Source organism: Phocoena phocoena, chromosome 1 (genome assembly GCF_963924675.1).
Source record: "Phocoena phocoena chromosome 1, mPhoPho1.1, whole genome shotgun sequence".
Lineage (NCBI taxonomy): Eukaryota > Metazoa > Chordata > Mammalia > Artiodactyla > Phocoenidae > Phocoena > Phocoena phocoena.
In genome coordinates this window covers 116,588,675-116,616,164 of record NC_089219.1, presented here as the reverse complement: position 1 = coordinate 116,616,164, position 27,490 = coordinate 116,588,675, and the positions used below count along the sequence as shown (strand labels likewise).

The 27,490-nt window shown below is 54.6% G+C and overlaps 1 protein-coding gene across 3 annotated transcripts; it reads right to left on the bottom strand.

The window, feature by feature from the left end:
- Positions 1-651: 651 nt before the first annotated feature.
- VANGL2 (VANGL planar cell polarity protein 2) lies at positions 652-25,215 on the bottom strand. Of its 3 annotated transcripts, XM_065879710.1 has the most exons (8): positions 24,961-25,215; positions 9,466-9,726; positions 9,202-9,322; positions 6,673-7,280; positions 5,745-5,881; positions 5,096-5,231; positions 1,738-1,969; positions 652-912 (listed from the first exon to the last, which is right to left on the bottom strand). In XM_065879710.1, the coding sequence occupies exons 2-8, from the start codon at positions 9,534-9,536 to the stop codon at positions 652-654; spliced, it is 1,566 nt and encodes a 521-aa protein (XP_065735782.1). In that variant the 5' UTR covers positions 9,537-9,726; positions 24,961-25,215. The 3 variants fall into 3 exon arrangements, with proteins under 3 accessions (XP_065735782.1, XP_065735776.1, XP_065735788.1); XM_065879704.1 differs by lacking the exon at positions 24,961-25,215 and having other exon boundaries at positions 5,096-5,224; positions 5,741-5,881; positions 9,196-9,322; positions 9,466-9,536; XM_065879716.1 differs by lacking the exon at positions 24,961-25,215 and having other exon boundaries at positions 5,096-5,224; positions 5,741-5,881; positions 9,466-9,536.
- Positions 25,216-27,490: the final 2,275 nt, after the last annotated feature.

The window sequence follows — 27,490 nt, the reverse complement described above, 5'->3', positions numbered from 1 at the left end:
GATGGGATCTTCCCTTGCTCTGAATATGTGTGGATGGGAGACAGAGGCTCAAACAGCTGGAAGCAAATAACCCTGGCAGGGAGGCCCCGGACTCTGGGGCTGTGTAGGAGGATCCTTGCCCAAGAACTCCAGCTTGGGGTGAGCGGGCAGGGGGAGCAGATCCACCTGCCGCCAGGAGGCCGCAGGTAGTGCTGCTCAGGAGTTTGGCACCGTGGCTCTCTGGAGTCAGATCGGAGCCCCCCAGAGAAACCCTTTTGGGGGCCGCTGGATAGAACTGCTTATAAGAACCTGGGTTCGAGAGTGGGGCTCGGGTGGTCCCTGTGCCCTTTCAGAAGAGACTGTCACCCGGGGAAAGGAGAGGGAGAGAGGCACTGGTTCCTGCAGGGCCGGGAGTGATACAAAAGTGAGGGGGGTGGGAGAAGGAGAGGGAATTTCCCAGGTACTGTTGACAGAAGGATGGTCTCTCCAGGTTCACATAGGGTAAATAAGGAAGAGGGGAGGAGACAGGTGGGGGGGGGTGGTTAATTCAAGTAGAAAAAAAAAACTAGAGCAAGAGGAAGAAGGTGGCAGGAACGTGGCAGGGCCTGAGGGCCACGCCCCCACCACCCTCAGGAGCCCCCCGCGTCTCCCACTCCCCCTGCTGTTGCACAGTCACACCGAGGTCTCAGACTGCAGCCTCATGACAAACTTGTGCGACTTGGGGTCCACAAATTCCTCGGAGAGTTTGAAGAATGGGACCTTCTTGGTGCTGACCACCAGGCTGAAGTCCTGGCGTTTCAAGAGGAAAACGATGCCATCCTTGAGCCCGTTGGTCACTGGCTCCTCGCTCACCAGTGTCCACTGTTTGGCCAGCCAACGTTCCTTGTGGTACTGGATAGTGGGTCCAGCCGCCAGGTACCGCTCCAGGAAGGCCTGAGGAAGGGAGAAGGGACTTCACAGGAAGTTCTCCCTCCCACACACCCACCCACCCACCCTCCTTTACCCCTCGAGGGGTACAGCTTCCAAAGACCACCAAGATGTCCCCAGGCTCACTCTCTGCAAACGATCTCAGAATGTCAGAGCAGGAAAGGGCCTGAGATCATCTGCCTCAGACCCTAGTTTATCAATGAGGGATCGGGAGCACACGGAGGTGATACGGCTCAGTAGGGTCAGGGCTGGGACTCAGCTCTCCTGACCCCTCATCCCTGGCACCTGCTATGACCTGGGCAAGCCCTCCCTCGTCCTTCCTTCTTCTCCCTTCTGCTCGTATGGGTAACGTCCAGCAGGGCTGCACCAGCAGAAAGCTAGAGGTGTCACAGTTAAAGTGCAACATGTTTAATCACCTGTTCCCCAAAGATGGCTCAGGGGATGCAAGTCTAGGAAGTTGGCCGTAGAGCTGAAGGGTGGGAATGGCTCAAAAAGAGCACAGTGCAAAGAACATCTTCTGGAGGTGAGGGAGCTAAAGGTGGGAGTTTGGATCTGAAAATTCCAGAACCCCTACAGAGAGGAGAAATAGGTCTCAACCATTCCCAAAATGGTCCTGAAACTCCCCGTTCTCCTCACCACCTAAGAATTTTACCCCATGCAGAGATGGAGTGGATGGAGTATGGATGAGAGAAGAGACTATACAGAGGTAGAGATGAGAGAGAGAGGGAGGGAGGGTACGGAAGGAGGTGAGAGAATAAGGGAGAAGGAAGTGGAAAGGAAGGGGCCAGAACTGGCCAAAGAGGAAGGATGCCGGGGGCAGAATGGGCCTACCTTGGGTGTCATGTCGTGAGTGATGCAGAACTCAAGGTGCTGCAGGATGCTCTCCATGGTGTGGTAAGGCTGCTGCTTGGTGGTGCGAAGGTACTTCTGCATGGCACGGGCCATGGATGCGAAGATGGCCTGGGCTGCCTCCCGTGGGTCCATCACCTCCCTGGGGTTCTTCTGCTCCTCTTCCTGCAGCCGCTTAATGTGAGTGAAGGCCTCCTCCACGGCCACCACAAGCCTGGGGGACATGAGGAGTATGGACCAGACACCAACCTCTCATCTTCCCCCCAGCTTCAGCCCTCCAGCAGCCTGAGCAAGGTCAGGCTTTTGTGCTCTCCCTGAAGAAATACGCACCCAACCGGAGTCAAGAACCAGGCTTTGGGGCCTCCCTGGTGGCGCAGTGGTTGAGAGTCCGCCTGCCTATGCAAGGGACGCGGGTTCGTGCCCCGGTCCGGGAAGGGTCCCACATGCCGCGGAGCGGCTGGGCCCGTGAGCCACGGCCACTGAGCCTGCGCGTCCGGGGCCTGTGCTCCGCAACGCAAGAGGCCACAACAGTGAGAGGCCCACGTACCGCAAAAACAAAAATAAAAAAGAACCAGGCTTTGGGGGCTGTGTGTGTGCATGTGAACATGCATGTGTGCAGCTGGGTAGATGGGGAGGGTCTTTCCCCCTCTAGGGATAGGAAACAGCTGTAGTGCTCAGTGAGCTCAGCCCAGGGACCCAAGGAGGACAATCTAGTGTCAAACCCAGAGAGACAACTATGGATCAAACCCTAGAAAAAGCCTTCTTAAGACCCGCCAAATCACACTTCAGTGGGTGAAAAATTAATAGCTATAACTACATCAAAATGACAGATGTCTATTCAACCAGGACAGCATGGGCAACATTAACTAACACCTGGGGTGGGCAGAGGTAATGCAAAATATATGCTGCAAATCAAGAAGGAAGAGGTAAGAACAGCATAGAAAATGGGCAAAGGAGTGAACAAATAATTCATAAGAGACCTGAAAGACTGAAAAAGAGATGAAGTAGTCACTGGATAGTAATCAGAGAATTAAAATGTTAATAACATACTACTTATTCATCAAAATGGAAAAAATTAGGAAGATGACCGTCATCCAAATATTGGTCAGGATGGTGGAAGATTTCTCTGAGTACTCTGCAGTGATGAGATGCAACAAACCAGATATACAGACAAGGGTGAATCTCAAAAATATACTGTTAAGGGGGAAGCAGGGAAAAGAAGCCAATTTATATTAAAAGCATAGAGACATACAAAACAATAGCAGTGTACCAGACATACAAAACAATACCAGTATCCGGAAACCCAGGAACCTGGGGACTTCAAGCAGCTTAGGATGGGATTCTGGGCTAAGTAAACGTGTGGATCTGCGTAAGTCTACCATGTCTCTGTTTATTCTTTTGCTTCCCCCAAGTGTCTCAGTAAAGTTTCTTTTGAAAAGATCCTTTTGACTCAGGATCTGAACCAAGGGAAACAGTTTTCTCCTAGTTACAAGCAAGGGAATGGGGAAGGCAAGCGTCCTCTATGGTGGTGGCAGAACAGGAGATCCAAAGATCCTAGTCAGGGCGAAGGTAGAGGAGGAAGGGAACATCTCCGGTTTCCTTCCCACGAGGGCCTTTTCTGAGACACCTGGAGACTTGCTGGAATGTCACAGAAATGGAGCTGCTGACCTTCAGTCTACTGCAGCCTCGTGTAAGAACAGGGTCAGGGCTACCTTTCTCCCTGGAAGTCTGGAGATCATGTGGGAGGAAGGGCAGAGTTCCATGACCCTCTGCTCCTCCTCCGTGGAAATCCCAACAGACCAAGGTGGGCCCTGGCAAACAGTAAGCACCAAGAAAGAATCTTCAGGCACAACTAGCATTCACATAACAATGTGAACAGGAAAAAAGGAGAAGTGAGGACAGCGTTTAAGAATTTACCAAGATATGGGCACTAGAACCTCATTTTTTTTTCCCCCGGGAAATAAATGGATATTATTTTATTTTATTTATTTATTTTTTTAACGTCTTTATTGGAGTATAATTGTTTTACAAGGGTGTGTTAGTTTCTGCGTTATAACAAAGTGAATCAGTTATACATATACATATGCTCCCATATCTCTTCCCTCTTGCGTCTCCCTCCCTCCCACCCTCCTTATCCCACCCCTCTAGGTGGTCACAAAGCACCGAGCTGATCTCCCTGTGCTATTCGGCTGCTTCCCACTAGCTATCGGTTTTACATTTGGTAGTGTATATATGTCCATGCCACTCTCTCACTTTGTCCCAGCTTACCCTTCCCCCTCCCTGCGTCCTCAAGTCCATTCTCTAGTAGGTCTGCGTCTTTATTCCCGTCCTGCCCCTAGGTTCTTCATGACCTTTTTTTTTTTTTTTTTTTGGTTTCCATATATATGTGTTAGCATATGGTATTTTTTTGCAGGTAAAAATGTACCATCTGCTGAGCAAGCCTACAAGATCTACTGGAAGGAGGGCTAGTCTAGCCTCAATCTCTGCCATTGCCAGGGAGGCTCACATCCTTTAATAGTCCCTGCTCCACTGTGTAGGCAGAATTCAAATGCCCCGTCCACTTCCATCAGATGCCCATCCCCTGGTTATCCAATAATCTCGGTACTGGGCTTCCCTGGTGGCGCAGTGGTTGAGAGTCCGCCTGCCGCTGCAGGGGACATGGGTTTGTGCCCCGGTCCGGGAGGATCCCACATGCTGCGGAGCGGCTGGGCCCGTGAGCCATGGCCGCTGGGCCTGCACGTCCGGAGCCTGTGCTCCGCGACGGGAGAGTCCACAACAGTGAGAGGCCCGCGTACCGCAAAAAAAAAAAAAAAAAAAAAAAACAACCAATAATCTTGGTACGTTTTGCAGATGCAATGAAAGTGCTGAGTCAGTTGACTTTAAAATAAGAAGATTATCCTGACAGGTCTGGTCTCATCACATGAGCCCTTTAAGAGCAGAGTTTTCTCTGGCTGGTGGCAGAAGTCAGAGACAGACCTGGTCTTGCTGGCCCGGAGGAAAAGGTGAACTGCCTATGGGTCCAGGTGACAAGGAACTGATTCTGCCAACAACCAGTGAGCTTGGAAGGGGACTCAGGCTCAAACGAGAGTCATCTTGATTTCAGCCCATGAGCCCTGAGTGGAGGGTCCAGCTCACCCGTGCCTGACCCATGGGACTGTGAGACAATCAGTGTGGGGTGTTTGCAGCACCGGGTTCATGGTGATTTATTAAGGCAGCAACAGAAAGCGAATGCACACACCCCACCCATATCATCAGCAGTTACAGAAGCCGATGGTCTTCCTCTCCCCAGCCTATCCACACCCAACAGCCCCCAGCAACCCCTCCTCCCCCAGGGACCCACCTGGCCCTCCTCTTGCGCACCCTCCGCTCGTGCTCGGCCTCCTCGTAGTAGTACTCGTTGTGGCTGTTGTCCCGCCTCCGGGCCGCTGCTGCAATCACAGCCCGGGACTGGCCCGTGGAGTTGTTGGTGCTGTTTTCTGCACAGGAGCAGGAGAGAGAGGGGATGGCCACTTCAGAGCGTGGCCTCCTTTCTCGCTCCAGGAAGTCTGGAGCCAGCAACCTGACGCATCCAGAGGAAGCTGTGTCCACCCCCCAGCAATGCCTCCCGTTCCCAACCCTCCTGGCCGCGTCTGGGAGAGGCCCACAGGAAAGCAACAAGGAAGGCACCAGATGGCAGGAGTCCCGCACATGTTCCTCCCCAGTGCAGGAGGTTCTGGGGCTCAGAGAGCGAGGGCTTAGGACCAGGGCTGGTGAGCAGACGCAGAGGAGCCAGATTAAGGGGACGCACCATAGCATAAAGGGACAGCAAGTAGAGTCAGCAGCTGAGACCAGCCACCTGGAGTTAAGGGAAATGACAGAACAGAAGGGGCTGGGACACGGGCTGGGGAAAGGAGAAAGCAAGGGAAGAAGGGGGAAAGAGAAACAGGAGGCAGGAACTTGGGAATCCTGCTTGGGAGGAGACCAGGAGGCCGAGGAGCAGGGCCGCTCACCCTCTCCGAGGGAATACACCTTGAAGCCAGACACTTTCTTGGCCAGGACGGACTTGGGCAGGTTGAGGAGGGCAGGGTTGTAGACAGGGAAGTCATGGTAATACTTCTCCAGGATCCACACTGCCACGCGCTGGATGCTGTGGGGGACACGGCAGGAGGGGGAGGGAGAACGGACAGACAAGGGGCGCAGGGGGAGGGACACATCAGGGCAGGTTGGCAGGGCAGGAGAGGACAGAGGGCAGGGACAAGCTGCTTCCAAGGAGCCTGGCTCAGGGCCTGAGGTCTACTTACCAGGCTCCCAAGCCTTCCCCAGGGCTGGGCCTGCCAGTCCTTCCCTGCCGTGCTGAAGCCCAGGGGAGAAAGGGCATTGGGCCAGGGTCCCCAGCCAAGGATCACTTCCTCCCCTCCATCATTCTCCCCTCAAGATTCCCTGCAGGACCAGGAGGTGCTATTGACACTCTGGATGGCCAGGGCGGGCATCCTGCCCACAAGTTTAGGGGGGCTGAAGAACTCTCCTCGTTATCTTTTCCTCTGGGGGGGAGTCCCTCCTCTGGCCAGCTCATCTCTGTGACCACTGACTGAGTGCCCTCAAGAGGCTGTGCCTCCAAGAAAGAGCTAGAAACATGATTCCAAAAAGCCCCTGTTCATGCCCCAAACATTTATCCTCTTTGGTCCATCCCTCTCTAAGATCCCCGATCGCTAACTGTCTGTTCATCTATTCACTCCCAACTCCTGACTCCCGCCTTACCTGCTCCAGGACCCTTAGCCTGACAAACGCTGTTGAAAACCTAGGATGTGCGGAGTACGCAACTCCGTCCCACACAGCCCTCCTAACCCGTCCCTTCCAGCCCCACCATCACACCCTCCTACCCTACGGTCCTCTCAGCCTCCTCCCCAGGCCCGTCTGCCTGCCCCGATGCGCCCATACCTGAGATGGCCCACGTTGTAGAACCGGCTGGCCCCGTCGGTGGAGCGCACGACCTTGAGCGTGAACTGAGGCTGGAGCTGGCGCAGCTCCAGGAGGACCACGGCCAGGTAGTGCACGAAGAGCAGGGCATCTACCAGCGACACGGCAAACTGCACCACGCCCTGGTAGCTACGCTCGCGGGCGTCCAGGATGCGCACGCCGTAGAAGAGCCAGTAGGAGACGACAAGCAGGAAGACGAGTACCATGAGCAGGGCACGCAGCACGAAGACACGGGGCAGAGAGGCCTTGGGCCGGCGGAAGAACAGGGCCCAGCTGCCCAACAGCAGGATGAGCAGCTTGAAGGCCACGGAGATGAAGAGGCCCTCGCAGGCCGTCCCGCACGGCTCCAGCTCCTCCCGCCACAGCAGTGGGGGCAGCAGCAGGAAAGCCAGCGGCGTGAGGAAAGACAGCAGGGCCAGCGTGGCCCCCGCCGCCACGCCCAGGTGCCGGGAGCAGTCCAGCGGGACGCTGTCCTCCATGTCCTTGGCGATGCGTGTGAGGTCATCATGGGAGATGCTGTGCTCCGAGGTGCCCGTTACTACTGTGGTCGTCTCCCCCCAGTTGTCGTCCTGCATCGGGAGGGGCCGCAGCAATGTGGGGAGAGGAGGAGGAGGCAGGGACACAGGAGAAAAGGTGAGCGGAGAGAAGATAGAGAGCAAAGCAGGGAGAGGAGAAAAGAAGGTAATCAACAAACATGCGGCCATCAAAGTATTTACTGAGCTCCATGGCATGCCCAAGCCTGGCCTCTGCAGAGATGGGACATCTGAGACCTGGGCCCTGTGGGAGCTTCATGCCATCAGCCAGACAGCAAAAAACTACCCATGTACCCTCAGAGCAGAGGGTACAAGACAGATGCCAGGGAGCCGCTCAGCCAGAGACTGGGATCCGAGGTCAGACTCTCCAGGCAAAGCGGGCAGGCTCGAGCAGCCCACCTGCAAGGCCAGGTTAAGCAACAGGTACCTATCCTCCAAGTACGGAGAGCCACTCAAGGTTTCTAGTTAAGGGAGTGACCTGACAAAGGCAGCACGGCAAAGAGAAGAGGACACCGGGAGGAAGGGCTGGGGAAGGTGAGTGACTAATGAGGGGCATGTGAGACGCAGTGTGGACTCGGGGCCACTCTGGGTCTCTGGTCCGCCTGGCTGGCTCTATTGGGCCATCTGAATGCCCACCACACAGGGGCTGCCTGTTCCCGGAGGCAAGTGGGTGGACAGGCTGAGGTCCCCTGGTGCCCTTCTGAGTGTGGTCCACTCAAGCTGTTTCTCTGCGGGGGCTGGATGCCATCCCTCAGAGGAGCCCCAAGGCCACCAGTGGTCATCCGTGCCTACACCCTTAACTCGTGGACAGTCTGGGAACATGGAGTCACATTTTGACACCCAGGCGATTCAGGCTACAGGACAGAGACACAGAATGGGGAGTGTAGGAGACTGCCTGGCAGGGTCAGCGACTAGGGGGTGGAAGAATCTCCTCCCCGAGGAAAGGAGAAGAGTCTGACCAGAAGATGAAAAGTGGAGGCGCTGCCTGCTCTCAGCTCAGGGAACCCTAATATGACCCTCAGTCACACTGCCTAGGCATTCCAAGCGTCAAGGGCCTGGGGAATCGTCAACAACAGGAGCTGATCAGGTCTCAGGGTCATTTCAAGAATTCAGGAGGCCAGGAGGCCAGGTCTCTGGGAGAAGATGGGATTGGGAAAGAGAGAAAAAGAACATTTCCCTCAGGTAGTGATCTGCTCCCAAGACCCAGGAATCCCCAGTGTCAGTCACAGAGATGTCCTGTGAAGTCTCCAGCCCCCTAAGATGCTCCCAAGAAGAAAGAAAAGGAAGAATGAGACATGGACAACCTCACAGTCAACTCAAATCCTGCCTCTGCCTTCTGCCAGCACTGGGTTCTGCTCCCTGACCTCCCTGCCAGGTGCACACAGTGGGCCAGAGAGGCTAGACCAGGAGCAACCTGCTCAGCCCTGTCCCAGAGAACTCTCTTGCAGAACCTCCTCCGTCTCTCCAGGCTCACTTCTTCTCCCTCCCCTTTCTCCATCGACTCCTCCCACCTACCCTAAGACCAGAGGTGCTATTCTAGAGTCCGACACCAGAGAGCGCTGGAGTGCCCATGCCTTTAGGCTCAAGGAGAACTCAAGGCTGCCACACCCCCAGCCCCTCCCACTCCAGATTCCCAACCCCCTAACTGGCGGGCCTGAGCCCAGAGGAGCCAGGCGATTCCCATTACACAGCCCAAGTCACATGGGTCATAAAGACGAAAGAGGCTGCTGCTTCCAAAGGGATCTCTGAATTCTACTGAAATTCTACTGCATTCTACTGAAACAAGGTCCTGGCTTGGGACACTTGGCAGAAGTATGACACAAGATGCCCTCCCTGATCTGGTCTCTGTCGGAAGACACCAGGTTTCCAGGCCCTTCCCCTTTCTCATGGACCTCTAACTTCTCCAAGGATCAGTCTGGAAAACACCTGGCCTAGACCTCATGCCCCTGACGCTCACCCGCTCATCCCCTCTCGTGGACTCATTGTCCAGCAGGGGCTCCCCTGGAGCCTGGATCGTCACCGACTTGTCCCCACGGCTCCCGTCTCGGCTCTTAGAGCGGTGTCGGTCCCGACGGTCCCTGCAGCAGGAGGCCAGGGGAACAGGCACAGGAGGTCAAGGGGAGGACCCGGGTTTCTCCGCAGCCACCCCCAGTCCACCACCCCTGTGCATGCTTCCACCCCTCCCCCCCCCCCACCTGCGTCATGCCCCACGCACACCCACCTGTGCTTGCGGGAGCTGCGGGAGTGGCCCGACTTGTAGGAATACCCTGAGTACTGGGACTCGGTGTCCATGGCGTCTGAACGCCGCGCCTTGTAGCGCTCCAGGGCCACAGGCTGGGGCCTTTTGGGGGGCCCCACTGCCACCTCCTTTAGCACCGACTTCTTCAGGCCAAGGGGCACCTTTAGAAAATCAACCGTCACCCTGAGGGACTCTATTTTGCTGGACGGGTGGGCTGGTCTCAGAGAAAATCAAGCGGCCCTCCTGAGGAGAGGAAGCAGCTGATTAGTGGGGAGCTGGAGCTTTCCGTGGGGTCAGAGTGGAGAGGAAGGCCATCCCCAAGAGGCGGCTGCGGGAAGCTCAGGGCAGCCTTGCCACTACCCGAGAATACTGCACCCAGCTTCCTGCTCTGTCCAGTGGGCCCAGTTCCTCCTGCCCTGCCTCCTAGAAAGAGCACCCCCAGACTGTGCCCAGGGCACAGGGGTGGGGGAAGAGGGCCAGCAAAGGCCACCCAGAATGACCCAACACTGGACCCCCTGCAAGGGAGAACCAGGCAATGCTTTCCTATTCTCAGCCAGGAAAACTAAGACTTGGAGAAGGCAGGTTCTGGCCAGGCCAACTGGTTGGACCAGTGGAGACCATAGCAGGAGGCAGCTAGCTCTGCCCAGAGGCTACCCCAAGCCTCTCCTTCTCTCCCCTCATCTCCTCCCGCTCATAAGTTCTGAGTGTGCCCACAGGGGACTGCCTGTGGCTGCTTCTCTTGGCATCCGCTCCCCAGCATCTACGGCAAACATACCCATAGTTACTGCCAGGTCAAGTTGGCGGCTCCCCCTGAGGCTGTGTGTGTGTGCGTGTGTGTGCTTGTGTGTACGCACAAAGCGGGGGTAAGGAATAGAAACTACGGATCACGTGGTGCGGGGCAGGAGGAAAAGGCGAGTAGAAACCATTCTCTGACAACCTAACATCCTGAACCAGGCAAGGTCATGAGCTTACCTGGCTAGCTGTGGGCTGAGGGGCAGCATCTTTCTTCTATACTTTCACCTTCTAATTCTGGAGGGAGAAGGACCTCTCCTTCTCGCCTCCTCTCTCACTCTCAACCAAATCCTGCTCATTCCTCAAAGCACAGCCCCTACTCCCCTCACGAAAGCCCCCACCTCCCCTAGCACCCAATGTTACATCTTCCCCTCCAACCCCGACCCCACCATCATCATCCCTGTGCACTGAGCAGTCATTTCCTACCTTCACTCACTGAGTCATCAGCTCTTGCTTAGGCTCCTTCTAGGAACCATGTACTCTGCTAGGCCCTGGGTACAGTGGTGAAAAGACCCTGAGTTCACAATCTAGCGGGGCAGGTGCACGCTAAACAAGTAAACAGGTGAGTGTAAACGACTAACTACATCAGTGATGAAAGGAGAATAACGAGGACAGTATGACAGGCAAGTCTGGGGAGCGGGGCTCGTTTGAACTGAGTAGTTCCAGAAAGCAACAGCCAAGCCCGAAAGAGCACAGGAGTTAAGCAGGCAGAGCGGAGGGAAAAGCCTGCAGAGCTTGGAATCCCCCGCGGAAGGCCAAAGGCAGCAGAGTTGGGTGGACCAATGGAGCCAGAGCTGCGGAAGGGAGAGGGCAGTGGAAGGTGAGGCTGAAGAGGTGGCCGGGGGCCGGGTTACTGCACACTCCATGGGTCAGGGGAAGAGCTCATGGGAAGCCTGCAAAGGGTTTTAACTATGCAGGTATGGACTGGAAAGAGGAGAAAGCAGAAGTAGGGAGATGAGTAAAGAAGCGACTACTGGGCTTAACCTCGTGGCGCAGTGGATAGGAGTCTGCCTGCCAATGCAGGGGACACAGGTTCGATCCCTGGTCAGATAAGATCCCACATGCCGCGGAGCAACTAGGCCCGTGCGCCACAGCTCCTGAGCCTGCGCTCTAGAGCCCGCGAGCCACAACTACCGAGCCTGTGCTCTAGAGCCCGCAAGCCACCGCTACTGAGCCTGTGTGCCACAACTGCTGAGGCCCGCATGCCTGGAGCCCACGCTCCACGACAAGAGAGGCCACCGCAGTGAGAAGCCCGCACACCGCAATGAAGAGTGGCCCTCGCTCGCCGCAACGAGAGAAAGCCCGCGTGCAGCAACGAAGACCCAACGCAGCCAAAAATAAATAAATAAAATTAAATTTGAAAAACAAAAAAGCGACTACAGTGGTGAGGCTTGGATGGGGCAGAGCAGCAGAGGAGATGGGAAATAGTCACTTTTGCGACATATGTTGGTGGTAGGACCAACAGGACTTAATTGGACTGCGTGAGGGGGAGGGGAACGTCAAGATCTCTGGCCTGAGCAAGAGAGTAGGTGGTCGTGCCATTATTAGGTGGGAAGACCGGGGAGGAAGTTGGTGAGTTCAGTTTCCAGTGTGCTGAGTTCATGGCTGTGAGACAGGCTGTGGAACAGGCAGCTGGTGTCAGAGGAGCTGGACTCAGAAAAGAGTCTGAGCTAGAGGTATGGATGGTGTGCAAGGTTAAGGGAATGGATGAGATCACCCAGGGAAAGGGTTAAATAGGGGGTCCCTGAGAACTCCAATATGTAAACGTGTCCGAGGAAAGGGATCAGGCAAAGGGGCTGAGAAGGCAAGGCCAGAGGAGCCTGGAAGCCAGAAGAGCGGGCTGTCACGCAGCCAAGAATTAGAGTGTTTCAAGGTAGGAATAAAATCAGCCAGGTGCTGCCAGAGGTCAGTTACGTTAATTTGCTTTATGTAGTTGTTAACTTTTCTCCAACTGAACTGAACCATCAGTAACTTGAGAATAAGAACTATGATTGATACATATTTGTATCTACCAGCTTCCCATGGGCAGACAGAAAGTAACTAATACCCACCTGAGTCTCAGGGAAACCGCAACGACTGTAGGGAGGTGAAATCAATAATAAATCCATTCATTTATCCTCCTAACAGAGTTATGTGGAGGCACTCCACGGCCTAGTGATGTCTGTCAATAGCCCCATGTCAAGGCAAGTGTGTGACAGAAACATACTTAGGAAAACAGAGACACAGGATCTTAACCCACCCTAAACCTTTCTAAAAACCTTTGCTACAAACAAGGCTCTGTTCATCTCCCTGTCTGTAAATTACATGTTGGGCTCCACTACCCCGTCTCCCCCAAGAACCCATTCTACTGGTCTAGTCCCTGATACAGTTCAGACATATCACCTGCAGCTCTCTTGCTGTGGTTCAGCTTATTCTTTCTAGTCATCCTCCTAAAAACTGAATTTCACCAGGAGGTTCAAAGAGAACTGGGTTACAGAGTGAGACAGGTGGAGAAATAAAGATGAAAAGAACTGCCACGGACTCCAGTCCAGACAGAGACACCAGAACCCAGACTCTCCATCTCCCCAGCCTGAATTCTCATGTCTGCCAGAGCCAACAGCAAAAAGAGCCTGAGATTTGCAGCCAAGTGTCTGAATTCCAAGCCTAACTGTCCCACTGATGAGCTGTGTGACCATGCGCAAGTTACTTAACTTCTCTGTGCTTGGCAGCCTGGTAGGCTCATTGGTAAAATAGGGAAAATGATACACACCTCGTGCGGCTGCTGTACGCATCCTGGGGGTAAAAGAAGTACTTTAAGAAACTGCTCAGCGAGTAATAAATTAAGCAATGAATACACTCTGGCTTCAGGATCATTCCTACTCTAATCCCCAGATACTTCCTCTGAGACCTGGGGAAGAGGTGGTATAAATAAATCCTGCTGCTTGTACAACTAAAGTCACACACACGCACGCGCGCGCGCACGCGCGCACACACACACACACACACACACACACACACACACACACCAGACCAGAACCACCACTTCAAACACACCCAGGAGGGAAGCTGATGCCATTGTACTTCCCCTACAGATAAATTTCAAACCAGACAAGGGTGCCAGTCCCCTCCCAACCCTTTGTTCTAAGCTGCCCTGGCCTAAAGCTCCCTACCTTCCTCGCAGCTACTTATTAAAGACCCAACATAAACCCAGCTCCCCTGGCCTGCTTCTCCCACCCCTGCCAACCCAACTCAAGGTGCCCAGAAAGCACCAAAACATGCTCCTTCCTCCCCTACCAAAGAGAGGGGCCAAAAATGAACCCAGTTTCTGAGGCCCTTGCCTGCTGTCCCCTCAAATACCCCAGGGAACTAATCCAAGCACTGGAGAGGCTGTGGGGAAGGATGGGAGGTGAGCAAAGAGAAGGGCAGAAGTTCCCCTTGTTTAATCGGTCTCAGGAATCAGGGGTTTGGAGGGTCTCCTGGGTGGGCAGCGTTCCCAGGGAAGAGAGTGGGGGAGGGGATCGCTGGATGAGATCAACAAGTGGAAATGTGGGAGGCATGACAGGACTGGGAGGGAAGTCCGGACTTGCTGCAGGGCAGGGAGTGCCCTGGTTTGGGGGGCGGGAGACTGTAAAAGGGAGTGTGTTCCATTGCTTTTCACCTTGCCCCCACCCCACCCCAGACACACAAACACACTCACCCGGTCCCCTGCTCAAACCAACCATGGATTATCTGGGGTTGGCCAGAGAGGAGAGTGGGAGGGAAGAGAGAGGCCGTCACAAAAAGGAGACCCTTCTCCCCTCCAAAGGCCTTTCAGAAATAAAATTAATGGAATGTGTCTCAGTATCATCCCAAGAGGACTGGGAGGAGGGCTGGGGGGGGGGGGAAATGTGGGGGCTTTTGTCCCTGCTGCCCAGCTTCTCCCACATTGATCACCATGGCAACCAAAGCCCCCTGTTGCCTAGGTGATGGCAGCCAGGTCCTGGAACCCATACCCAGCATCCCAAGCGAGAGAGGTTATGGAGGTGGGGGGGTAGGGACAGAGGGGGAGAGAATGGGGTTTCTCCTCTGGCAGCCCCAGCTTTTGTATGAGCTCTGGGATCGGGTTTCTTCAGGAAACAATCAGAGGCCTCTGGAAAAAATACACTCAAAACCCGGCAACAGGCAGAGGGAGTAAGGCCCTGGGTGGGGTGGGAGGCATCGGAGGGGTTTGTGTTGGCCAAAAGTCAGACCAAGACTAGCCCCTTCCCCACTGCCCCACTCAGAGGAGCAGCCTAGGCAGACAAGGCCTTGGACACAGACGCAGGCAGCCCCACGCGAGGCGCGTGCTGAGGACCAATGACAAGACGGCAGGCGGCCGTGGTCACCACCTCCCCCTGCTGCTCTAGCCCAGGGCTATCCCACCACCCGGTCCCAGCTCCTTTCAGGCCTGGGGTGGGGAAAGGAGGCAGAGACAGGACCCAGATCCGGCTGGGGGAAGGAACTGTGGGAGCAGGGCAACCAGGTAGAGAAGAAGGTGGGGAGGGGACAGAACACAAACATGCACCCAGAAAGGGTGCCTGCAGTTCCTCCTCCGAGGACAGGGCTGGGAGTTCCAGACCCGAGGCGCAGCGGAAGGCGCTTGTGTGGGATTTCAGAATGCACTTCCAGCTGGAGGGGGGAAGAGGATAAGAAAGAGGACAGGAAGCCAAAAGTTTTCATCCTACAGGAGCAGTGCTCTGATAGGGCCATTTTTTAAACAAATGGCCTTCCTCTCCTCAGGCCATGATGGGGAAGGGTGGTCCTGCCTCTGGATGCAAGGAAATGGGCATGATCACCTCTTTAGACCCTTCCTGCAGAGGAGTCTGTGGACCCTTGCCCATTAAAGGTCTCTGATTCCTATAATCTTCAAAAATACTTAAACACTGTGCTGTACATCTGAAACTAACACAACAGTGTAAGTCAACTATACTTCAATTTTTTTGAAAAGGTCTCTGATTCCTACACAAGAGCCTAAGTCTTACTGCATGTGCCCTGCACCCTCTTCCCCACTACAAATCATGGGAGGTGTGGACATGTGGGCCCCCAGCCCCATGGCTCCCTAAGCTTCACCTACCACTGCCTCTGTCCAAGGATATCAATGTGAGTTCCACCCAAAGTGCTGGATGCCCACCCTCCTGGGGGGCACCAGAAGTCCCATCTCCCAGCCCAGTATCCAAGGAGCTAGATGTCTGCCCAGAGAGACCAAGCACCTTGCCAAGACATCAGCTAGTGTGAGGGAGAGCAGATTCCAGGTCACAACTAACTGTCCCACTTGGTTTCTCCTCTTTGCCACATCACTCCCTGAGTTTCACAGATGTGCTCGATCCAGGCCGCCCTGTCAGACACCGGTAGAGGCAGGAGGTGTCCGATGTGGGAGGAAAATGCAGCACCTAACAAGCTCGCAGGGAGGAGAGGGAGGCTCCAGAACCTCTGACTGTGCCCACATCGTTCTCCACGCCCCACCACCACCACAGGAGGAGACAGTGGATTGACCCACCCAACTCTCGGTAGGTCCCAGCACTAAGCTAGAAGAGGCCTCCCAGGTGCAACCCCAAGTTTTGCAGATAAAAAGGTAGGGCCCAAAGAAAGAAGGGTGCTAGCTCATGGTACTACGTCCGAGGTAGCCCTTTCTGGCCTCCATTGTTAGAAAGACCTCACTAACACTGTTGACTCTGAGGCATTCTCCTCTTGGAGTGAGACCAGGTTCCTCCACGACACTCCTCTTGGACTCTGGCTCCTGGAATAGCCAAGACTATAAGATGGCCAGGACAGGAGAGAATTCACTGGCTCCTGCCCTACCCCTTCTTCCTCAGTGACAAAGGGACAGAGGCTACACAGGCCTAAGCTTGTTGAGACAGTTGAGACTGAAGAGCCCCTTCCCCTGTAAGGGCTGGTTTCTGCCTCCACCCACCGACCACTCCTGACTGAGGATCTCAGTGTTCCTTCCTCATTCCCATCCAGCCTTGCGCCACGGACGAGTCCTGCATCCCAGGAGGCCCATTTCTCCCTACCACGAAAAGAACTAAGGCACAAAGTGGGCCAGGACCAGCCCCAGGCCCTAGACCAAAAATGGGATTTTGCTCCCCCCCCCATTCCTGTACCCTGAAAAAGGCCCCTGTGTCCTTAAGTGACAGTGCTGTCCAGGAGGCCAGAGAGAACAGCTGGATCTCAGTGGGCTGAGGGCTAGGAAAGAGCCGGAAGCAGATGTCCAAAAGCTGGCACCAAGCCCCGCCCCTGCCCTGTTAACGGGCACTCTCCCAGGACGGCCCCAGACATGAGCTCACCCTCCTTAGAGCCCTGGGGCAGTGGGCAGGGTCCCTCTCCTCACTGGGCTGAGTAACGGGAAGAGCCGTGCTTGGGTCGTGCAGACAGTCTATGCTTCCAGAGCAGTTGTTCACCACCAGACCCCAGTGCGAGGAGCACAGCAGGGGAGGGCCCATGGATTGGGCTCCCGGCCAGGATACCTGAGCTTGCATTCTAACTGAAAAGGAGCTAGGGAAGCCACAGCCAAGCCCTTCTCCACCTACTTCCTTAATCTCTCTCGAACTAAAGCCGAGCGGGAGACTGAGGACCCTTCAAATCCACAGACACACTTAAGCACAGACACAGACACATGTACACCTCGTATTCCCCCTCTGAAACCTGGAATGGCTCCTGCCTGCCCCGCCCAGCTCCACCCACCCTGGCCAGGCAGGTTCTGTAAAGACCTGCTCTGCTTTCTCTCCAGCACGCCCACCCCCAGCCCGGCTCTCAGAATGTCCCTGCCCCCAACGCACTGCACACAAGTACACGCATGTTGAACACACACCATAGCGCTACATTCCCTGCCTCCCCCAGACCCATTCCCAGTCGGTCTGGAAAGGAACACTGGGCGGGAGGAAGGAGTGCTCGGTAGAAGGGGCCAGTAATCCCTTTGGCATCTGTCCCAGGAGGAAGCCAGAGAGGAGACAGGATGCTAAGCTGGGGAGAAGGTAACCGGGGCTTCTAGATGCCTGGATGCTCTGTTAAATTTTCACCAATGAGCAGGCCCCATAATTCCCACCCACCAGGCTCTGAGCTTCTTCCTCCCTCAGCTAGGGCAAAGGACCGGCCCCTACGTGCCCACCACGTAAGCTGCGGAAGAGCCAAGAAGGAAAATAGGCACCTTGAGTTGTCCTCAGGGACAGGAGAAGGTGGACAACAGGAGGCGGGCAAGCCACGTTGACCCAGAGGCCAACTCCTGTGCGCTCCATATGCCCACCCTCACGGAAAACAAAAATGCCTCCGCCTCTTCTTAGCCTACTGTCCTAGGTGGGCCCCACCTGTCCCTGACCCCAAGAGACCTTCAAAGCCTGCTCACCCAGCGCCTGCCTCGGGGTGGGGGGGGGGGCGAGTAGAAAGCAGCTCGTCAGGATGAGGAGTCAGCCAACCTTAGGTCTGCACGTGGACGGGGAGAGCTGTGACGTGGGGACGCTGGCAACAAAGGTCGGTTTGTGTGGGGAAAGCAGTAGGGAGGGCCTAAGGGTGCAAGACACAGTGTGACTAGGGGTGCGGGTGGCAGGCCTGGCTCTCCCTGGGTCTCCCCATTCTGAAAACCTTCTCCTCCTGCTTCACTCCAGGGCCTCTGACCTGGTAAATCAGCCAGTTCTTATCTAGGAAAACCGAGCCAGCTGAAAGGCCCAAGCACCAGCCAACCTCCACTGTCTTGACAAACCCACCACCTGAGGTTTTCACTCTTTCTGAGGAGCCTCAACATCCCCCAACCCTTATATCTGCCACCCCAATCTTGGAGTAAAGCAGGGGACAAAAATAAGTGTTTCTGTTCACACTCGGTTGCTTTCCAAGTTACTGCATTCACACCTCGGGCTCTGCACCTGTTCCTGTGTACCTCCACTCACCCTAAAAAACCAGAGCCCCCGCCCCAGACCCTCACACATAGACACACTCTCTCTTCTAGCCAGATTGGGGGAGCCATGAGCTCTCTGGTGAAACTCTCTGGGGTCTGAGGGATATTGTTAGGGGGTTGCTGGAAAACTCTACAGACAACGAGGGCCAGGCCCTTCCAATCAAAACAAGACTCGATGGGTTATGGTGGCCGGTGGCTGGAGCCCCCACGTGTGAAGTGACCCAGCAGACAGGAACAGGCCAGCCCCCCGGGGATGTTCTGCCCAGGTGGCAGGCCTGCCCCAGGCTGTGACAACAAGGTGCTCCTCCTAGGAGACCCCATTCCTCCAGCAGACTGACACCCTCCCTCAAGGGTAGAGATCTCTACTCCTCAGGCTGACATCTGGACTCGTGTCTGCTTTTCAGGAGATAGGGGAATTATTCAAGTTCGAGATTAAAGGCAATAATGAACAAAACCTGAACGAAATGAAATGAGAGGAGGGAAAGGTGGAAAGAGCACTTTGGGAAACGGAAGAGAAATGACATCAGATAGACCTAGCATAGCCTCTGAGGAGCTATGTAATCTTAGATGAGTTGCTTGCCCTCTCTAAACCTCAGTTTTCTTATCTGTAAAATGGGGATAATTGTGCCAACTTCAGAAGGTCGAGCGTTCAAAGAAATAACGTATACAGAATATCACGGAGTCAAGCATGTAACAAATGCTCAATAAAATGTTAGTTTCGGGCTTCCCTGGTGGCGCAGTGGTTGAGCGTCCGCCTGCCGATGCAGGGGACACGGGTTCGTGCCCCGGTTCGGGAAGATCCCACATGCCGCGGAGCGGCTAGGCCCGTGAGCCATGGCCGCTGAGCCTGCGCGTCCGGAGCCTGTGCTCCGCAACGAGAAAGGCCACAACAGTGAGAGGCCTGCGTACCGCAAAAAAAAAAAAAAAAAAAAAAATGTTAGTTTCCACCTCTTTCTACTATAGAGGGTGCACAGCCAATCCCCTTCACTCCCTGTTCCCATAACCTCATTGTGAGAAGTAAGACCCCACCCGGAATAAGATGGAAACAACACTTCGGCTACAGTGCTGGCCCCAGCCCCCAAATGACGGACCCTCTCTAACTTAGACCACACCCAGGTCTGAGAGAGCAGCCAAAACCCCTCATCACACTCTCTGCCTCTTTCCTCAGGGGCTCCTGGGTCCTCCAGCCTCTCTCTTCCCCTCCCTCCTTCCACATTTACAGTGAGGCAGGGCCTGGGCTCTAATCACCTCCTTCTCTCCTGCAGGCACTAAGCTCAGCTGTGTGTGGAGTGGCAGGAGAAGGGGGCCCCAAGCCTCCCGACCCACTCCAGCCCCCAACTTCCCACTCGCCCCTCTCACTGCCCCACCCTGATTACCAGGAAATCCTCAGCTCCGCTGATTCTAAGGCCACTTCTCCCAAAGCCGTTCCCAGCTGTCATGTCTGTAATTACCAGCCTTGCCAGGGGCATCAGACAAGCACAGCAACACCTAATTTCCAAAGGGCGCCACCACACAAGGCCTCTGCCTCCTACTCTGAACCAAGCAGTGTGGAGAAAGGGATGGAGAGAGTCTTCCTGACCCACCTCATTTCTCTCCACATCACAAGACAAGAGGTGACAGAAGGTTGCCGAAGGGCTTCCCTGGTGGCGCAGTGGTTGAGAGTCCGCCTGCCGATGCAGAGGACGCGGGTTCGTGCCCCGGTCCCGGAGGATCCCACGTGCCGCGGAGCGGCTGGGCCGGTGAGCCATGGCCGCTGGGCCTGCGCGCGACCGGAGCCTGTGCTCCGCAACGGGAGAGGCCACAGCAGTGAGAGGTCCGCGTACCGCAAAAAAAAAAAAAAAAACAGGGAAGGCTGCTGGGGAACGAGTGTGAGGATTTACTCCCAGGCCTTTTCCTTCACCTCTGCTACCAAAATCTCCCCATGAACAGGGATACCCACCTGGAGAGCGTGAGAGAAATTTCAGGTCAATTCAGAGAGAGGGGAAGTCAATGCCCAGTAAAACAGGAAGACGGGTACCCACAGGGATGAGGGCAGATGCATACTGGAGGGAGCTGCCCAGGAAAGAGGAAGAAAGAGCAAGTTTTAAAAAGTCCCATCTGCGACCCAGACCCTGAGAAGAGGCAATAAAATATTCCAGCCTCTCCTCTCCCTAATGCCTCCATCCCCAGCCAACCACAAAGGACTTCATTTTATAGGCAGGGAAACTGAGGCCAAAACCCCAGTTAATACTTCAAGATCCAACAACACCAGCCGCATGTGGCTCACCAGCACCCCCGGTTCCTTCTAGCTCACGCTCAGCCTCTACCTGCAGCACCCTCCCCAGGCCCCTCCCTGCCTGCCTAACTCATCCTTTAAATCCAGCTAAGGTTGATCCGCACAGTGAAATATGATTCAGCCGCGAAAAGGAGTGGAGGTGTGATGCTACAACGTGGATGAACCTTGAAAAAATTATGTTAAGTGAAGGAAGCAAGACAAAAGGTCACACATTGTATAATTCCATTTATATAAAACATCAGAATAGGTAAATCCATAGGGACAGAATGCAGATTGGTGGTTGCCAGGGGCTGGGAGGTAAGGAATGGGGAGGATACATTAACTTGTATCCTTAATGGGTACAGGTTTCCTTTGGGGGATAATGAAAGTGTTTTTAGATAGAGGTGGTAGTTGCACAACACTGTGGGTGTACAAAGTGCCACTGTTTACTTGAAACTGACTAATTTTAGGGAATTCCCTGGCGGTCCACTGGTTAGGATTCCGCACTTTCACTGCCGAGGGTGCGGGTTCGATCCCTACTCAGGGAACTGAGATCCCACAAGCCGCACGGCGTGGCCAAATAGATAAATAAATAAATAATAAAATGGCTAATTTTTTTTTTTTTTTTTTCCCCACACCACGCGGCATGTGGGATCTTAGTTCCCCGACCAGGGATTGAACCTGCACCCCTTGCAGAGTCTTAACCACTGGACCACCAGGGAAGTCCCTAAAATGTCTAATTTCATGTGATGTGAATTTCATCTCAGTTAAAAAACATCCAACTAAGGGCACATCTCCTCCAGGAACCCTCCCTGACACCCATGCCAGGACCAAGCACTCTTGCTCCACGTTCCGGTGCCCTCCTGAATACACCTCCATATACTACTCACTGGGTTAGAGTGAATTGGCATGTTTATGCACATTTTCCCTATGAAAGCCAGTCTTATTCACCCCTCCATCCCTTGTGCTTCACACAGCACCTGGCAAATAGTAGGCAGTGCCCAATATGTTCTGCCAGAAGAAGTGCAGAACCAAGGCTTAGCTCTCCTCCCCAACCCAGAACTCACTCCTTTAATAATCATCAATCAGAACCCAAACCATTCCAGCTAACGTTTACTGAGGGCTTCCCAAGTGCCAGGCACCGTGTGAAGTACTCTCTCTATATTACTTCATTTAATCCTCATAAACCTAAGAGGTAAGGCCTATTATTAACTCCATTTTACAGGTGAGGCTTCAAAAGTTATCTACTCTATCTGAGGTCTCAGAACTAGGAAATGGCCAAACTATAATTTAAGAGCAGGCTAAAACCCAGGGAAGGAGGCCACTAGAGGTTCCTGGAGGAAGGCCCAATCTGGGGAGGGAGGATAGTGCCTTTTTTTTTTTTTTTTGGTAAATATTTATTTATTTATTTGGCCGCGCCAGGTCTTAGTTGCGGCAGGCGGGATCTTTGTTGCGGCGTGCAGGATCTTTTAGTTGTGGCACGTGGGTTCTAGCTCCCTGACCAGGGATCGAACCCGGGCCCCCTGCACTGGGAGCACAGAGTCTTAACCGCTGGACCACCAGGGCAGTCTTGAGGATAGTGTCTTAAGACATCTAAGAGGCTGAGGAATAGGTTTTAAGAACCTGCCCAATGTCACAAGATTATTAAGTACTAATTCCAGCCAACTCTGCTGGACGCTTCCCTTTGGCCTCACAGTGTGGGGAGCTGCTCAGGGAGGAATACCAAGGAAAACTGAAGACCCTCAAGCTCAGGGGATGAGGGGCATCCCAGATCTCTTCACTGTTCCCCACAAAGCTTCTGTAAGTCAAGTTGATCCCCCTCTAACTGAAAGGACCTCTTGGAAACCAAGTAAGCAGATAAAAGTCTGTCCTGCTCTAGGGACAGGGAAGGGGGCCCTTCCTCAGATCTCGAAGGAGCAGAGAAGCAGAGGGGGAACACCAGAGAGGCCGGCCCCAGAAGAATTAGGGGGAGAGAGGGCAGAAGCAAGACAATGGGGGAGGAGGGGGCAACGCGGCCACTAGTTCAGTATGAAGTACTTTCAGAGGCGGCCTTTCCTAATGTCTGACCACAAGTCCACTCCTCCTTGGAAAAGCCCCCCAACACACACCAGTATAATACATCATGCATGCAGTGAGAGGCCAGGAGCAAACAAGGTACTCTGGAAGGTACCCCAGAGCACACCATCCTAGATGCAAGAACCTCGCTCGCCCTGGGAACCTTACCCATCAGGTAGGTGTCAGGTTTGGGGCAATCATGCATTTTTTTTAATCCAGTCTTTTCCTTCTCTGCCCCACCCCTAGTCCCAACATTTTCTGCTCTTAATCTGGGGGCTTAAGAAAGGTGGGGAGCCCTGAGGGCTAAAGAGGGAACATTCCAATTGCACATGCCCATTAGGAACTCCCACTAGGGAATTACCCAGAGACCCTAATGGGCCTGTGCATTCACAGCCTCAGCTCCTAAAACTGGGTGCCTCGATCTAACCTCTGTCAGCAAAAGGAAAATGACTGAGAGTGAGATGGGCAAACAAGGCAAGCATCCCAAAGATGGCCAGCCCCTTCCCTTCATCCCAAAAGAGAAAGAATGAAAGAGAGAGAGAGAGAGGGAAAGAGACAGAGAACGTAGATGCTGCTTCTCTGGGGACAGATACATCCACTTCCCACCGCACCATCATGACGGTGAGTACAGCCCTGGATGAGTGCCTGCCCCTTCCCCACCACAGGGACAACTGTCCTCCTGGCAAGCTCAGCCCCTATTCCTCACCCTGAGACCTAGTCCCAGACCACAGCTCCATCCCAATCATGCTTCTCACCAGCAAAAAGAAAGTGTGATAAACCACACAGACACACCTGCAGACACTCCTGAAGAAACACCCTCCACTGCCCTCCCCAGAGCTCCCATGCTACCTTCTCAACCCCTTCCCTTCCCTTGGGAAGGGAACCCAAGATGTTACGCCCCGGCTCTCCTTCCTCCGGCCTCCATCCCATACCAAAATCCCAGACTCCTCGGGAACTATAGGATCCTAGAGGCAGGGCAGTTTGTGGACTCTGAAACGGCAAACTCCAAGATGGCTTTACAAGAAAACTGTGGCCTGAGGGGGCTGAACTTGGGCTGGGAAGCCAAGAATGTAGCCTCTCCAAGCACTAGAACCCTACCTATAAGGTAGAATAAGAGGATGTCCCTCTTTTTCTTCTCCCTGACTCCTCCAATCCCCCAGATTCCTCTAGGACTACAACCTGAACCCCTGTTCCCTATTCCCCACAACACACACCCTTGTCCAAAACAGGCACCTCATAAAATGGCCCACTCACTCCCACCCATAGGTCTCAGATACTTAAGGCACTACCCTCAAAACCAGGGCAGGGCCATCCAAGAAGCCTCAGAATCCTCCAGGCAGTCCTCCTTTGGGGCTCTCTGCCAGGAAAATCTGCCTGCAGAGGCAAGTGGCAGTACCCCCAATACACACTCAGAAATACACACACCACCTGTGTGTGGTATGGCAGGCACACGCTGGTACTTATCTATCAGCACAGGTTTTACACACAAGAGAACACCTTCACTCGCATCCCTTTCCAGTACACAGATGCACACACACCTATCCAGGTATGCCCCATTCTGCCCCACACCCACCTTCCTCAGTACCTGTCTATCTCTTTCCCATAAACCCCCACCCAGTTCACACACATAGATACACACCCCTTCCCCACAGTATACCCATAAATACATATCCAAACACACCACAGATACATGGTTGGCTCCTCCCTGGGTGCACACACACTCAGGCACAGAAAACCACCTTCATCTCCAAACCCACCTGCAGGAACACACAGCACTTCAAGGTGCACACACAAAAAAACAAAGAATCATGCACACTGATGCTCCACCAAGCCTTTAAAACTCACCAATGCAGAGCCCACAGCCCCTGAAATGGGTAAATATGAGTGGAGAGAGGGATGCCGGCGCCTGTCCTCTGGGCCCCGATAGATAACACAGTGTCCGGGTCTCTGGCCTCCATCCCCATCCTCGACCTGCACGAACACCCCCTATACTCTCCTCGGGCGGGTCTCCCCAGACTCCACATCACACGCTCAACGCATACCTGCCCCCGGCCCTCCCCACACTTCTGAGGTGTGTATGCATCCCTAAACACCCTCGCCTTCCAACACCTCCAGATTTCGATCCTTCCACTGCCTCTCCCCCCACCTCCAACACACACTCCCAGCCTTTGACTTCAACCGGCTCCCCGGGTAACATTAAGGCCCCCGCCGGGCGCCGGGCCCCGGGCCCAGGAAAGTCCCCGGCTCTCCAGGCCCGGGCTCCGCCCCCTCCCCACGCGCCCCTTCCTCTCCCCAAAGTTGGGGGGCACTCTGCTGTGCAGTGGGAGAACGGATCGGAAGGGGGTTACCCCGCGCCCCCCTTCCGCCATACGCCACACCACTCGCTGGGGGACTGGGCACCCCCTGGCCCCTTGCATGATTGTCCCCTTTTCTGTTTCCTTTTTTTTTTTTTTTTTTGCAAACTTTGCCCGCGCCCCTTCGGCCCGGCACTCACCAGCCGCTGCGAACTGCCGGGTGGGCTCCGCCGGCGCCCCACTCGGTCCGGCGCCTTTGTATCCGCAGCGTTCCGGGTCGCTACGAACTCCGCGCTCCCGGACGGGCAGCGCGGACGATGGGGGGGTGTAGAGGGGGGCTCCTGAGTCTGGTCGCCCCCTCTCCGTCCCAGATCGCAGTCTCTTCCCCCTCAGGGCCCCAGGGGCAGGGGGCCGGGGGGAATGCGGGGCGCTTAGGCTCCCATGGCGGGACCAAGGATCAAGGAATCAGGGATCAGGAATCAGATCGGGAACCGGCGGAGGAGGGGGAGGGGGCGGAGGGGGAGGGGACGAGAGCCGAGGGGGTGCAGGGGGCGGGGGAGCGCGCGCTCCCGGGTGCCGCCTCCCGGCTGTTCCCGCAGGCGCCGCCCCTCCCGCCGCCGCGTCCATTGTCTGCGGCCCCGCTCTTCCAAGAGTCGGCGCCCCCCCAGCCCTTCGCCTCCAGATTCCTGGCGGTCCTCCTGGATCCCGGGAATTGCCGGCGGGACTGTGACCCAGGCCCCGAAAGGTGGTCTGGGGGATGCCTCGATTCCTGTCCTGGGCCCACCCCGCAGCCACTCCTGGGGCTGTTTTTCTCCACCCGCCTGTCGGAGACCGAGCCCCCCGACCCCGAGGGGTGGCCGTGTTCAATTCTTTAGGGCCCAGACCCGGCTACACGAAATCCAGTGCAATCTGGGACGTGGAGAGATGGAGTTTTTCCTCCCTCTAGGGCTGCGAGAAGAGAAAGTCATCCCTGATTTTAATTAGTGGCGAGCAATGCTCCCTTCTTCCCATGCATACGGGGATTTCCCTGACACAGTCGCCACCATATCCCCCGGCTTCCAGAAATAATTTAATTACTTGGTGTTCTAGCTGCGAGCGGCGACCGCTCAGTCAGTCTGGGACGCTCTCTTCATTAACACTTTTTTCCTCCCCTCTGGTTTGAGCGTTGGGATTAATTACAAAGGAAACCCTGCCCTGAGGGAGTGGGGGAAGGGAGACGACGAGGGCGCCGGGAAGTTTGGATGGCTGGGGAGAGAGGCCCTTCTCCCAGGAAACCTCCAAGTGTAAAAATGCGTTGGCCTATCGGGTCCCTAACCCCAAGCAGGCAGAGCTCTTGGCCCCAGGGTTTCACGTACACTGGAGTTGATGGCACTACACAGGGATTGTAGGGTATCACAAGTATCCGACATAATGGGGCATTTCTGCTTTAGAGTATGCCAAGAAACCAGTTGAGTTTCATGAAGTGGGGCAATAGCTTTGAACCCACCAAGATTGACCCCCCACTATAAAAGTCTAGGCTTGTGAAAAGTACATGTACTCCTTGGAGTGAGTGAAAGCAAAAGTATTATTATTATGTGATTAGTATTGTGTGCAACCCGCACTTACCTAGAATAATAATACTTCAAAAGCACCTTTGCACACTTCACCTCTGGCAGGGCAAGGCTCTCTCAACATCTCAGCGTCTTAGGGCTTCCAGTCCTGATACCTTCTCACCCAACCCTGTGATTAAAAAGTCTCAGGGTAGGAGACTCCCAGCCTCTCTGTTCCTGACTTGTCGGGGATTTTTCTCCTCTCTGATGAAAAAATTTTTTCTGAGACATAGTCTCAGACTTTTTGGTCATCCATTCTAACCTGACCAAAGATGAGAACAGAGTCATCTTCACCTGCACTGTGACCATTCCAATATGCCATTCTTTAGCTCTTAACAGAGCCTTAAGACAGACTTCCCTTCTTCACCCAAACCCTTGCCTTTCCTCATACAGTACTCTCTTCCCACATCATGGGTCAGCAAGTGACTCAGCACCGAGACTGCATGAAATAAGCAGAATCCTCATTTCAGGTACCCAAGTCTCTGCATGCATTCAGGTGTTCATTTGCTTGGTGTCTATCACGTGCCGGGCGCTGGGCTGCAATGGAGGTCCTGCCGGTGTGGGGGACGGTTGGCAGGAGAGCTGGGGATGGGTAAAGGGTGGTAGAGAGGGCTTAGGGTGCTCCCAGCCCCGCCCAGAGCACAGCCCCGGTGCTGGGCAGCAAGTGTGTAATTTGACACAGTGTGGAGAATGTCCTAGCTGCCACAGCCCCAGCTGACTATCCAGCCGGTTTACTGTGAACTGTGTTCACATGATGGTAGCCTGTTTCACAGACCTCAAAAGGGCCCAAAGAATAGGAAACACTGCTTCTGATGCCAGAATTACAGATAGCTCTGTAACCTCTCCCCACCTAAAGCTTGAAACCTAAGTCAGGATGTCAACAAATGAAGCGTCAGGATTAACAGAAATCAGGCATCAAACTGCAGTAAGCTCCGACCCTCCTTTCTCTCTCTGAGGGTGAGATTGGGGGCTTTCTGTTATATCTCTATAACAAAAACACTGGATTTCAGAGGAGAGGTCCAACATTAAATCTAATTGGTGTGGTGTGTCCCATGCAGCTATTCTCTGAACCGTCGTCCACCCTCACCCCTAGGATGGAAACCCATCTGGACTTCACACATCCTTAATTCACAGAATGAAG